Raw genomic sequence first — 13,984 nt, 5'->3', positions numbered from 1 at the left:
ATTTGTGGTGTTTACCAGTTTCCCTGGTGTAAATACTCCCGCCGTGGTTAATTTCAAGCTACGAAGGTGATGTCCCAACATGGAGCTGGGAAAAGATGTGTACAGTTGACTTTCACAAGCGGTACAGGCTGGCTCCAGTTCACCACTGGGTGTACGTCTAGAAAGATATTTTTTGTCTTTTTTTTTCTTTTTCAATATATTCCAGCTATGAATTTATTCTGCTGTCCTCTGGCCCCTTTTGCTTAGAAGCCAAGTACAGATAAAAATCCAGCCAAACTGAGAGTTTCAATTTGTTTCCGGCTAATGAAAATTTGCAACAGTACAAACTCTGTCCTTTCCTTCAAGATGCTGGAGATTTTATAAGAACTATCCCACAAGCTAGTTGTGGAGATTGCAGTTTTAAATTTCTCCCCAAAATTTGTTTGGAGTGACAAATTGTGGCTCCTACTCACTCCACACCCCCCTACCCCTTGCTTCCCTTAAAGAAGTATTCTGCTTCTCTCCCAGGGTTAGAGGACTCAATTTTTCCTGTATTTCCACAACTTGAAATTCCTTTCCTGTGAGAGGATCTGCTCTTAAAGCACTTTCCAGAAGGTTCCATGAGGTCAGCATGGGAACCTCTTCCCAATATGGGCAGGGGCCCAAGAGCATCCTCTCTCCCTGGCTCCAGGAAGGAGAAGGGGAAACTCTGTGTGGTCATTCCCACTGCAGGCTTCCTCATGTCCCTGGGATTTGAGCCCACGGTTCCCAAAACACCCCTGCCCATGTTCCCAAAGAGCAACGGGTAGAGAAGACACAAAGAGAGAGAATGTCGTCACTATACTTGTATTTGGACACTTGAGTTCTGTGACCTGCTTTCACAGGGCCTGGGCCCAGCCTCCCTCCTGGGCATTTTTTGGGGCTGGCTTGCCCACACTTACTTTCTTGAGCTTCCCGCTGCTGAAGGCTGGAGAGAGAAGGGCTCTGATCCACTTCCACTTTTCATCATCTGCGATGCTGATGCTAGATATCAAATCTCCATTTAAACCCAAGTTCTAAAGAAGATAAAGTGAACAAAATCAGACACAGCTTAGGGTAGAGAATACAGCTTGGGAGTTTATTATCCAAGGGAGGATTAGACACATTATCAAAAATTAAAAAAAAAAAAATTTTGTTCTGAATCAAATAATACGTGATATTGCCACTTTCTAGAGCACCCAGCTGTGGGTTGTGAAGGTGGGCTGTCGGGGAAGGAGACGATGGGTCTAGGGTGGTGTGCTGAGATCTAACACTAAGAGCTTCACCCTTTGCCAAGCAAAGGGCTTTGTTACTAGGGCAGGGGGTTCTAAAAGAAGTCGTTGTGGAGAACGAACCAGTCTATTTCTTTATTTCTTTGCCAGAGTCAGACTGAGGAGATAATTGGGCGTGAATGTTTCTGAACAGTTAGTTTTTAGTCTAATACAACACGCTGGCGAGATTGTTGAAATCTTGTGTGAAAAGTGACTAACACCCCTTCCCCCTACCACCCTCTTTGAAATGTGAAGAAACTCAGGTACCTAAAGGGTCTGAACTGTGCTGGGGTCACAAGGCCAGTTTGAGCCAAAATTGGGACTAGAAACCAGGTTTGGAACATTTGTCATTAATGATAGACTGAGAAAAGTAGAGGAGAACATTCCAGAAAATTGGCATCCAGCACGTTTCGGCACTGTTTAATGTTGGTATTACTGTGCTGTGGGTGAGTAGAAGAGTGATTATAAAATTGATTAAAATATGATCTTGGCTCTAGAGACACCAAAGAATTAATCTCCAATAGTGAAATTGTTATTATCATGACAGGTGGAAGTAGGAGAGATTTGGACAGGGGCCTACCCAAGATCTCTCAAATCCCCTTGCATGAGATACTGCCAATTGACAAGGGCCCCTAATCCATCATAATCACTCAGATCCTAGCCGCCATGACATATGGCTACTTTAACTTTGTAAGAGGATAAATAACATTACTTTGGATGCCACAATTGGATATTGTAATTTCCATATTAACTTGCCTTTATTTTCCAAAAGTCACCACTGGTTCTCAGGCAACCGGCCAGCCTCTTAGATTCATGCCTGATTTTAAAGAGTCAAGGCATATTTTTCAAAGCCCTTTGTTATGGATTGAATTGTGTCCCCCCAAAATGTGCGTCATCTTGGCTAGGCCATGATACCCAGTATTGTGTGATTGTCTATCACTTTGTCATCTGATGTGATTTACAGACTGGAAGAGTTTTAAAGTGCCCAGTTGTAAAAGCCTAGATTGCCTTGAAGAGACTATTGGTGGAATTACGGACATCAAAGACAATTCTGGCGAAGACTCAGAAGGACATGAGGAGAGCTGTTACGCTGGAGATGGCCCAGATGGTGAGAAGCAGCAGTAGAATCAGAAGACCAGTGTGAGACAGCACTGAAGCCTACCAACAGATCGAGAGAGCTGAGTGCCTTGGCACAGGAGGTTTCCTGGCAGGGTAGGGTATCTCAGAGCACTTATGGGTAGAACCAGGCTTGCCAGCACATGGAGCAAGTGAGCTGAATGTCTTCTGGCCAAAGTATACTAGTGGAGTAGGGTGCCTCCAGGCACTTATTGTTGGAGCTACAGAGCTTTGGAACACTTGCCCCAGCATGGCAGACACGGGTGGTGAGGCCCAAGGCGCTGAGAGGCCAAGGATCCAGGAAGCAGAAACTGAAGAGACATGGAAAACAGGAAGCAGAGCTGCCTCAGTCTCAAAGGGTAAGGCCATGACTTCTGGGGTGTCAAAGGGTAGAGCCACTCAGATGGACTAGGTTAGTAAGAGTCACCCAAAACTGAGGGATCAGAGTCATCATTCCAGCAGGCCTGAAAAGTGGAACTGAAGCCCAGGGCCAAGGGGCCTCCATTCAGAATCTGGAGAGTGTGGCCAACACCTAGAGTCTAGAGTGCAGGGCCATTGCCTAAATGGCCTCAGAGAACAGAGAATTATTTTCAAGCCTTGAGAGCTAATGTAATGTGTTCTACTGACTTGCTTTGTGCCTGTTATCCCTTCTTTCCCTCCAACTTCTCCCATTAGTAATGGAAATATCTTCTGGGACTGATCCACTATTGTACTTTGGAAGCAGATAACTTGTATTCTAGAGTTCACAGATGAAGAAGAATTTTTGGATTTTGGACTTGGAGTTGATTTAAGACTTTTGCTATGATATGATGGGGTAAATGTGTTTTACATGTGGCAAGGACATGAATTTGGGGCCCAAAGGTGGAATGTCATGCATTGAATTGTGTCCACCCAAAATGTATGTCAATTCGGCTAGGTTGTGATTCTCACTATTGTGTGATTGTCAAACACTTTGTCATCTAATATGATTTTCCTATGTATTGTAAATCCTACCCCTCTATGATGTTAATAAGGCAGGATTAGAGGCAGTTATATTAATGAAGCAGAATCAATCTATAAGATTAGATTTTGTCTTGAATAAATCACTTTTGAGATATAAAAGTGAGAAGCCAGCAGAGAGACGTGGGACCTCCTATCACTAAGAAACAACAGCCAGCAGAGAACGTAGTCTTTGGATCCAGGGTTCCTGTGCTGAGAAACTCCTGGACCAGGGAAAGATTGATGACAAGGACCTTCCCCCAGAGCTGACAGAGAGAGGAAGCCTTCTTGTGGAGCTGGTGCACTGAATTCAGACTTCTAGCCTCCTAGACTGTGAGAGTATAAACTTCCGTTATAGCAGCACTAGATAATGAAGACACCTTCAGAATAGGAAATGGAAATATGAATATGGAAAAGGGCTTCAAGAATGTTAACTCTTCCTATCTGGGGTTTAAAGTGAGGGAAAGGAAATAACCACTGAAGAATGCCCAAGCTGACCTAGCTTCCTCTCAAGAACACGCATGTAAGAAGCAAGCTCTCCTTAGCACCTACCCGTCGGTTGGTAAAAACAGTGTAGAACTCCTTGACCAGAACCGTCTTGATGAGAACAGGGTCCGTGATGGCCAGGACAGGCTGTCTGCCGTGATAGATGCTGTTGCAGACACCAACACCCAAAACAAAATAAGAGGTAAATAGACTGATCTGTTTTTCACTTGTACAATTCAGTGATATCAATTACATTAATCACGTCATGTAGCCACCACTAATCATCGTTGCTAAATTTTCCATCGCTATAAACAGAAACTCACTAATCCCTCAGTGGTGACTCCCCTCCCTTCCACCCTGGTTGTTGTTGTTGTCTTGAGCCCTGGAGTCGTTTTCAACTCATGGCAACCATGTGTTACAGAGTAGAATTATTCCGTAGAGTTTCCTTGGCTATAACCCTTATGGAAACAGATCACCAGGCCTGTTGTCTGAGGTGCTGCCTGGGAAGGTTCCAACCACCAACTTTTCGTTAGCAGCTGAGCACAAACTGTTTGCACCAGCCAGGGTAACCACTGATAACAATTTACATATTCTAGACATTTCATATAAGTGAGATCATTCAATATTTGTCCTTTTGTAATTGACTTAATTCACTATTTAAAAAATGTTTTCCAACCCACAGTTTCCTAGTTAGCAAGTCTGGCTTTTTGGTTATTTTCTTTCTAGGAACTTTATTATTAAGCAGCCTCCCCTTTCATTTTTCCCCTTATTGCTTAAATAAAAATCTGAGTATCTAACTACAAGGATAAAGCCTAATATTATTTTTTTTCACTATCTCACACCTACCAATCCCACAATTTTTTTTTTATCAAGCATCCTATCTTTCAGCCAGGTTGAAATCTTTAGTCCTTATCGTGCACAGAATATTCTGGAGTCTTTTTCCCTCATTCTGCTTTGGGACATGCAGTCTTAAAAGTTCCTATTCAATCAGTTTTGACAAACGTGATTACCACCACCCAAGATATGATATAGAACATCCCCTCACCCATCTCCCCACACCAAGACCATGTTGTGTATACTCCTTCAGGTTTAGCTTCCTTTGCCAAAAATAGCATTGGTGAAATTTGTGCACACTGGTATGAGTATCCATAGTTTGTTTCTTCTTATTGCAGAGTAGTAAGTGTTCCATAGCATGGATATGCCACAGTTCCTTTACCCACTTTCTGTTGAGCATTTGGATTATGAATAAGGATGTTGTTATGGATTGAATCGTGTTCCCCAAAAAGACATGTCAAAGTTCTAGCCCTTATACCGGTGAATGAGACCTTGTCTGGGTATGTATAGGTTTTTCTATACCCAAATGTGATCAGTTTGATGTGATCAGTTAACAAGGTCATACCAGAGTAGAGTGGGCCCTAGTCCCTTCTGAGTGGCGTCTTATAAAAGGGGAGAACAGAGACAGAGTTACACAGGGAGAAGATGCCATGTGAAGACTCATCTATAAGCAGCAAAGAAACGCCAAGTGTTGCCACTAGAAGCTCTGAAAGAAATATGGAACGGTTCTTCTCTCAGGACCCTCAGAAGGAATCGACATGGCCAATACCCTGATTAGGATTTCTAGCCTCCCAAAAACTAAATTTCTGTTCTTTAAAGCCACCCACTTTTTGGTATTTTGTTATGGCAGCCATAGGAAACTAAGACAGCTGCTATGACTATTCTACCATTCTAGTACAAGTCTTTTTGTGGACACATGTTCTTACTTCTCTTGGGGTGGAATTGCCAGGCCATAGGGCAAAGGTATGTTTAACTTTAGAAAAGTACTGTCAAACCACTCTTTAAAGTGATTGCGCCATTTTACGCTCGCACTGGCAATGTATGAGAGTTCCAGTTGCTCTATGTCCTCTCATCAATACAGTTGTCAAGATTCTACTCTGCTATTAGCTCCTCTAAGAAGATTTGGGAGGGGCGAATCCTTGTCCAGTGCCTGATTTAGGACTCTGAATGCATGCTTGTGGCCCAAATACCAGCTGATTAATTTTTAAGTGGACTAGGATATTGAAATGCCCCCCAATCCACTATGTGAGTGATCGTTGTGAAGGTCGGGGTGTTAGACGACAAAGATGACAGGGGACACTGTGGCCTTGCTGCCTCATTTTCCAGGCTGGCTGATGGGTTGGACTTTTATCCAGCATGGTGCTGCTCCAAAGAGAAGGCTCCAGCTGCCTTACCTTCCTGTGGGGGTGGGAGAGGGCTTAATCGTGAGAGTCTTACCCCCATATTTTGCCATATTTCTTAGAACATTCCAGGTCAAATTCTAACATTCCCTGAAGAAGAAGAAGAAAGTCTGTTAGACAGGTGATAAAAGGGCTGTACGTAAAATGTTGTGTAATTACTGCGTAGACACCTCAAGGGCCCTTCTCCATCTCCCCATTCACTGTTTCCCAAAGGGATGTGTAGGTTAACTATTTTAAGACAAGTAAGAAAAAAATATATTTTATTATAGTTATATAACTATAGCACATTAAATTCAGAATTTCTAAGACATTGCTTCTTAAGATAAAGCTATGTAGATTTACTCTGGTGTTACAGGGTAGAACTGTGCTCCATAGGTTTTCTTGGCTGAGATCTTTATGGAAGCAGATTGCCAGGCCTTTCTCTGTGGAGCTGCTGGATGGGTTTGGACCATCAAGCTTTAGGTTAGTAGTCAAGCACAAACTGCTGCACCATAACTTGATGGCAATGGCTATATTGGTTTAAGTAAAAAAAAAAAGGGGGGGTTTGTTTTAAAGAAAATCATTAAGTAAATAATGGTAGAGGTGGTATTTGGATATGGGCAAATATGAATACGGTAACTGAATGTCAAAAGTTTGGACAACGTTGGACTAGGTCAAAATCCTGACCATATACAGAAGGAGATGATGCAGGGATTTAAACCATTAGCCCTTGGCCCCATAAAATTCCCACCCAGGGATGGGGAGAGAAAGACCAGAAAGCAAAGTGTTCTAGACCACTTTTCAACCTGAAAAATCAGCGCTGTTTGCATCTATTTTTCTACATTAGTCCACTAAGTGGAACTTAGCTGCAAAGGGCAGATTTATTATGGCAACAATCTCCTCACTACCGGCCTTGCTTTCATCTACTTGGGTTGGTGCTGAGAGAGCTGTGGAACATGGGAATGCCATCTCATCTCCCCAGCCCACAGAGGGAAGACATTGCTCCCAGGAGACTTAAAAAGAGAAATCCAGACATTCCATGGTGAGAATCCATCTGGGCCAGGGGATTGTGAAAAAGTATTTCCACCTTCAGCCCGTCAAACCTTCTCCTGTGGGGATTGTAATAACAAGGCCTCTTAGCCTCGCCTTGGGTCTCGGTTATAGCCCTCCTTTCTCCTCATCTTCCTAACCTACCTCTTAATTTCAAGACCGAGGGCGAAAGAATTAGAATTAGTTGAACTGGACAGGGGATTCCAAGCTCTGGGTGGAAAATGACTCTGACACACACTCACCTTTCGATATTCCAAAAATGTCCCAACAAATGGCAGAGGCCTGGGTCCAGGAATACCCAGCTTCCTAAAAAAATTATATGGCCATATCCCATACCTGTGATGGAAAGAGAGGCTGAAAATGAAGATGCTCTGTCCAGTGGAACTTTCTGCCATGATGGAAACGCTCCATATTGGTGCTGTTCAATACAGTAGCCACTAGCCACATGTGACTACTGAACACCTGAAATGTGGCTCATTGGACTGAGGGCCTGAATCCATTTAAGGCCTAGTTAGATAGCCAAATGAGCCAAAACACCCCTTAAGTCCACCTGTCTCATTTCTTCTTTTGCAGGGAGTGGTGAGGGAAGGGGAGCCCCTGAATGGTGTAAACGGTTAATACACTCGGCTGCTAACTGAAAGTCTAGAGGTTCCAGTTCACCCAGAGGTGTGTTGGAAGAATGAAAAGGTGATCTACTTCAGAAACATCAACCACTGAAAACCCCATGGAACACAGCTCTACTCTGACACACATGGGGTCGCCATGGGAACCTTGTTTCTTATGTTGCCACATGAATTTCCATAGTTTTTGTTGTTGTTGTCGTTAATCAATGCCAACTCACGGCAACCCTTGTGTCACAACGTAGAACTGCCCCATAGGGTTTTTTGGCTTTTGGCTGTAATCTTTACAGAAACAGATCACCAGGCTTTTCTTCCACAGAGCTGTTGGCTGTGTTCAAACCTGCAACCTTTACGTTAGCGTCTGAGCGTAAACTGCTTGTGCTGCTCGGGGCTTGACATCTAACTCTGGATAAAAAGAATTCTCTGAACTACATGAGCTACTCATGTCATCCTGACCTGATAGAGCTCCAAAACTTCTGTGAAAAGGTAAACTACAGAATGATAACATATGTATGATTCCACCTTATCTTCTTTTTTTCAATATTTTATTGTGCTTTAGGTGAAAGTTTACATAACAAATTAGTTTTCCAATCAATGATTCTTATACTCATTGTTCCGTGACTTGGTTGCAGCCCCACAATGTGTCAGCAGTCTCCTCATCTCCTCCCTGGGTTCCTGTTTCCACTAGTCTAGTTTCCCTGCCCCTTCCTTCTCATTTTTGGTTTTGGGCAAACGTTGCCCTTTTGGTCTCTTATAGTTGACTGTTCTAAAGAGCACATTCTTTACAGGTATTACTGTTTATATTTATAGCCCACTCTTTTTCAGACTGGCAAGTTTTTTTTTTTTTGTCCTTCGTTTTTTACCCATTTTAACTAGGACCTTCTATTATGATCCTCATCGGAGTGGTCAGTACTAGTAGCCAGGCACCGTCTAGTTCTTCTAGTCTCAGGTTAGAGGAGGCTGTGATTCATGTGGGCCATTAGTCCTTGGGATTAATTGCTTCCTTGGGTCTTTGGTTTTCTTCGTTCTCCTTTGCTCCAGGTAAGAAGAGACCAATATTTGCTTCTTAGAGGGCTGCTCACAAGCTTTTAAGGCCCTAGACACTACTCATCAGGTTAAGATGCAGAACATTGTCTTTATGAACTGTGTTTGGCCAGTTGACCTAGATGTCCCCCAAGACTCTGGTCCTTAGTCTTCAAGTCCAGTAGTTCAGTCCCAATATGTAAGTAGTTTCTATAACTGTGCCCACTATGTGCTCTGTTATATACATATGAGTATGCATGTAGCATTTACAAACATGTATGTAGAAATATCCACAACCAAACCTATGTATGTACATGGGTATATTATACTCCTGTATGACTTTCCTCACCTAATTAGCATCATGTTAGTCTATGTATCTACTCACAAATTATTATTTATTATTACTGTTCTTGCAGGATTGTGTATGTTACAGCATTTACCATAGTTGCCCTTTTTTCTTGCGTATCTCTCAGTATTTTCCTTTGCCTTGGTCACATTGTGCTGACTTCCCCGATATTGTGTATTGCCTTCCCCTTCTCCAGAATTAACACTTGCCTACTATCTAATTAGTAACTCTCTCTCCCTCCCTTTCCCATCCGTGGTAACCATCAAAGAATGTTTCTTTCTGTGTGTAAACCTATTCATGACTTTGTATATTTGCAGTCTCATGCATTAATTGTCCTTTTGTTGCCGACTTATTTCACTCAGCAAAATGTCCTCCAGATTTATCCCTGTTGTAAGATGTTTTGCGGATTCATCATTACTTTATCATTGCATAGTATTCCATTCTGTGTATGTACTACAGTTTGTTTATCCATTTACCCATTCGTCCGTTGATGGGCCCTTAGGTTGCTTCCTTCTTTTTGCTATTGTGAATAATGCCACAGTGAACATGGGTGTGCATATGTCTATTCGTGTGACAGCTCTTATTTCTCTAGGATGTATACCTAGGAGTGGGATTCCTGGATCATATGGTAATTCGGTTTGTAACTTTTTAAGGAAGCACCATAATGTTTTCCATAGTGGTTGTATCATTTTACATTCCCACCAGCAGTGTATAAGAGTTCCAGTCTCTCCATGATCTCGCCAACATTTGTTCTCTGTTTTTATGATCAGTGCCATTATTGGGGAGGTGAGATGGTATCTCAGTGTAGATGAAACAGCCTTATAGTAGACGAAGATGCCATCTATGACTTTCATAGCTAGAGAGGAGAAGCCAATGCCTGGCTTCAAAGATTCAAAGGACAGGCTGACTCTCTTGTTAGGGGCTAATTGCAGCTGGTGACTCTAAGTTGAAGCCAATGCTCGTTTACTATCCCAAAAATCCTAGGATCCTTATGAATTATGCTAAATCTACTCTGCCCGTGCTCTATAAACAAGACAACAAAGCCTGGATGACAGCACATCTCTTTACAACATGGTTTACTGAGTGTATTAAGCCCACTGTTGAGACCTACTGCTCAGAAAAAAAGGATTCCTTTCAAAGGATTACTAATCATTGGCAATGCATCTGGTCACCCAAGAGCTCTGATGGAGACATATAAGGAGATTAATGTTGTTTTCATGACTGCTAACACAACCTCCATTCCATAGCCCCTGGATCAAGGAGTAATTTCAATTTTCAAGTCTTATTATTTAAGAAATACTTTTTGTAAGGCGATAGCTGCCATAGATAATGATTCCTGTGATGGATCTGGGCAAAGTAAATTGAAAACTTTCTGGAAAGGATTCACCATTCTAGATGCTATTATGAACATTTATGATTCATTGGTTGAGGTCAAAATATCAACATTAACAGGAATTTGGAAGAAGTTGATTCCAACACTCAGAGATGAGTTTGAGGGGTTCAAGACTTCAGTAGATGAAGTAACTGCAGATGTGGTGGAAATAGAAAGAAAAGTAAACTTAGAAGTGGAGCTTGAAGATGTGACTGAATTGCTGCAATCTTGTGATGAAACTTTAACATATGAGGAGCCATTTCTTATGGAAGAGCAAAGAAAGTGGTTTCTTGAGATGGAATTTACTCCTGGTGAAGATGCTGTGAACATTGTTGAGATGACAACAAAATATTTAGAATATTGCTTAAACTTACTTGATAAAGCAGGGGCAGGGTTCAAGGGGTTTAATTCTAATTTTTAAAGAAGTTCTACTGTGGGTAAAATGCTATCAAACAGCATCACGTGCTCCAGAGAAATCTTTCTTAAAAGGAAGAGTCAATTGATGCAGCAAAATTCATCATTGTCTTATCTTAAGAAATTGCTACAGCCACCCCAACCTTCAGCAGCCACCACCCTGATCAGCCAGCAGCTATCAGCATAGAGGCAAGATCCACCAGCAGCAAAAAGATCATGATTCGTTGAAGGCTCAGATGATGGTTAACATTTTTTAGCAATAAGGTATTTTTCTATTAAGTTATGTATTTTTTTAGACATAATGCTATTGCACATTTCATAGATTGCATTATGGTGTAAACATAACTTTTATATACACTAGGATACAAAAAAAATTGTGTGATACTGTGATATTTGCTTTACTTGTGGTGTTCTAGAACTGAACCCGCAACATCTCTGAGGTATGCTTGTAGATTTCTTTGGGTAGTACTGACATTCTCACAATGTTAAATCTTCCTATCCATGAGCATGGTATGTTCTTCTATTCATATAGGTGTCTTTTGGTTTCTTACAGTAGTGTTATGTAATTTTGTTTGTAAAAGTCTTTTATATCCCTAGCTAGATTTATTCCTAATTACCTTTTTGAGGTTTATTGTAAATGGTGTTGTTTTCCTGATTTCCTTTTCGGAGTTCTCGGTGAAGAGGAATGCAACTAATTTTTGTATGTTGATCTTGTGTGCTGCCAGTTTGCTGAATCTTTCTATTAGTTCCAGCAGCTTTCTTGTGGAGTCTCTTGGATTTTCTATGTATATGAGCACATCATCTGTGAGTAGTTTTCCTTCTTCATTATCAGTTTGCATGCTCTTTACCTCCCTTTATTGCCTTATTGCTCTAGCAAGGACTTCCAGTACAATACCGATTAATAGTGACGATAAAGAGCTTTCTTATCTGGTGTCTATTCTCAAGGGAATGCTTTCAGTCTCTTTCCATTGAGAATAACCTTGGCTGTTCGTTTTGTATATGTGCCTTTAATTATGTTGAGAAATTTCCCTTCTATTCCTATTTTATTGATAGATTTTACTAGGAATGGGGGCTGGGCTTTATCAAATGACTTTTTTGCAACAGTTGAGATGATCATATGATTCTTTTCCTTTGTTTAATTTATGTGGTGGATTATGTTGATTGATTTTCTAATGTTGAATCATCCTTGCATACTTGGTATGAAGCTCACTTAGTTGTAATGTATTATTATTATTTTTTTTGATATGCTGTTGAATTCTGTTGGTTAGAATTTTTTTGAGAATTTCTGGATCTATATCCATGAGGGATATTGGTATGTAATTTTCTTTTTTAGTGGTGTTTTTGACGGACATTGGTATCAGGTTTATGCTAGCTTCATAGAATGAATTCAGGAGTATTCCTTCCTTTTCTATGTTCTGGAATAGTTTGAGTAGGATTGGTGTTAACTCTCCTCTGAATGTTTGGTAGAATTCTCCAGTGAAGCCACCTGGGCCGTGACTTTTTTTTTTTTTTTTGGAATTTTTTTTTATGGCCTCTTCAATTTCTTCTTTTATTATGGGTCTGTTCAGATCTTGCAACTCGGTTTGTTTTAGTTTGCGTAGGTAGTGTGTTTCTAGAAATTTGTCCATTTCTTCTAGGTTTTCAAATTTGTTGGAGTATAATTTCTCATTCATTATATCTTCTTAAAAATCCTCCACAACATATTGAAAGGAAATCCACTGATTCATTAATTGCTATAAATGTTTTTATTCATTCAGACAAATCAAAGGTAGAAATTCAAGTTCTGGGTTCCCATGTCAGTAGGTCAGAGAGAATCCTTTTTATCCAGAGTAGATGTCAGATCCATGGGTGGCACAAGCAGTTTACATTCCACTGCTAACCTAAAGGTTGGGGGTTTGAACCCACCCATCAGCTTTGTGGAAGAAAGGTCTGGCAATCTGCTTCTATAAAGATCAAAGCCCCCCCCCCCCAAAAAAAAACACCCTTATGGAGAAGTTCTACCCTGTAACACTTGGATTGCCATGAGTCGGAATTGTCTTGACGGCAATGGGTTACTTGGAAGATACAGGAGCTGTCTGTACAAGGGAAGACTTTCTGCCTTGAGTGGCTTTTTAGAAATCAGGACAGTACTTTTGTCTATGGACCAAACGCAGCTGCCCTGGAGGCAAAGAGATTCCTTTTGTTGGAATGCTCTTCTTCTAAAGGACCAGTCAGAAACCAGTTACCAAGGTGTGTTTCCATTTAACGGTGAAGCAGCTAGGTATAGGGGAAAGGGGAGGGATATAGCTTATAAAGTTCCATCCTTTATTAGAAGATGTGGGGAGAAAAAAGGTGCTAGCCTTGGCCTACGACCAACCGACATTCCAGTCCTGAACCAGCTGCTTACTGGCTGTGTGATCTAGGACAAGTCAGCCCTTTGTATCTGTTTCCTTGTCTCTAATGGAAACTAGCCGGCATCGAGTCAACTCCAGCTCACGTGTGTCAGAGCAGAACTGCACTCCATGGGATTTTCGATGGCTAATTTTTCATAAGTAGATCACCGGGGCTCTCTTCTAAGGTGCTTCTGGATAGACTTGAATCTTCATCATTTTAGTTAGCAGCACAGTGAGTTAGCGTATTCTACCAGCCAGGGACTCCATCTAAGTAGGGAAGTACCTTATAGAGAGGGTGGTGTGAGGCTTAAACAGCCACGTGTTATGAGTTGAACCATATTCCCGAAAATGATATGTTGATGTCCTAATCCTCGGTGCCAGGGAACACAATCTTATTTGGAAACAAGGTCTTTGACAGGCAGGTCTTGTGTTGGGAATTCAAGCTCAGACTCCAGGCCCTGGGCTGTGCCACCCATTGTGGAGTGGACACCTAGGCACCCCATCTACCCACCCTGGGTGTAGCCCTGAGGACCTGCTCATAGGGGCATGAACACCCCATCCAGCTGAGTAGGTGTCCACAGACCAGGGCTTCCTCCTTATCTCAGGGAGGTGTGCCCCTATGCACTCCTGCTTCTCCTCACCACCACTCGCCGGGCCCCCACACCCTCTTTCTTCTACTCACCCTCCCAGTCCCAACACCCTCCTGCTTCTCCTAACCCCCCCAGC

The 13,984-nt window shown here is 41.9% G+C and overlaps 1 protein-coding gene across 1 annotated transcript in view; it reads right to left on the bottom strand.

Annotated features, from left to right (window-relative positions):
• LOC100658511 (cytochrome P450 3A21-like) overlaps nt 1-13,984 on the bottom strand; it is a 37,878-nt gene that overhangs the window by 23,483 nt on the left and 411 nt on the right. The window contains exons 2-5 of the mRNA XM_010596265.2: nt 7,354-7,447; nt 6,120-6,172; nt 3,915-4,014; nt 921-1,034 (exon numbers count right to left, since the gene is read on the bottom strand). Coding sequence (XP_010594567.2) covers nt 921-1,034; nt 3,915-4,014; nt 6,120-6,172; nt 7,354-7,447 — 361 coding nt within the window. The remainder of the gene's footprint in view (nt 1-920; nt 1,035-3,914; nt 4,015-6,119; nt 6,173-7,353; nt 7,448-13,984) is intronic.

Source organism: Loxodonta africana, chromosome 12 (genome assembly GCF_030014295.1).
Source record: "Loxodonta africana isolate mLoxAfr1 chromosome 12, mLoxAfr1.hap2, whole genome shotgun sequence".
In the NCBI taxonomy this organism is placed as follows: domain Eukaryota; kingdom Metazoa; phylum Chordata; class Mammalia; order Proboscidea; family Elephantidae; genus Loxodonta; species Loxodonta africana.
The sequence above is the reverse complement of the archived record's forward strand: the minus strand, read 5'-3'. Positions and strand labels throughout refer to the sequence as shown.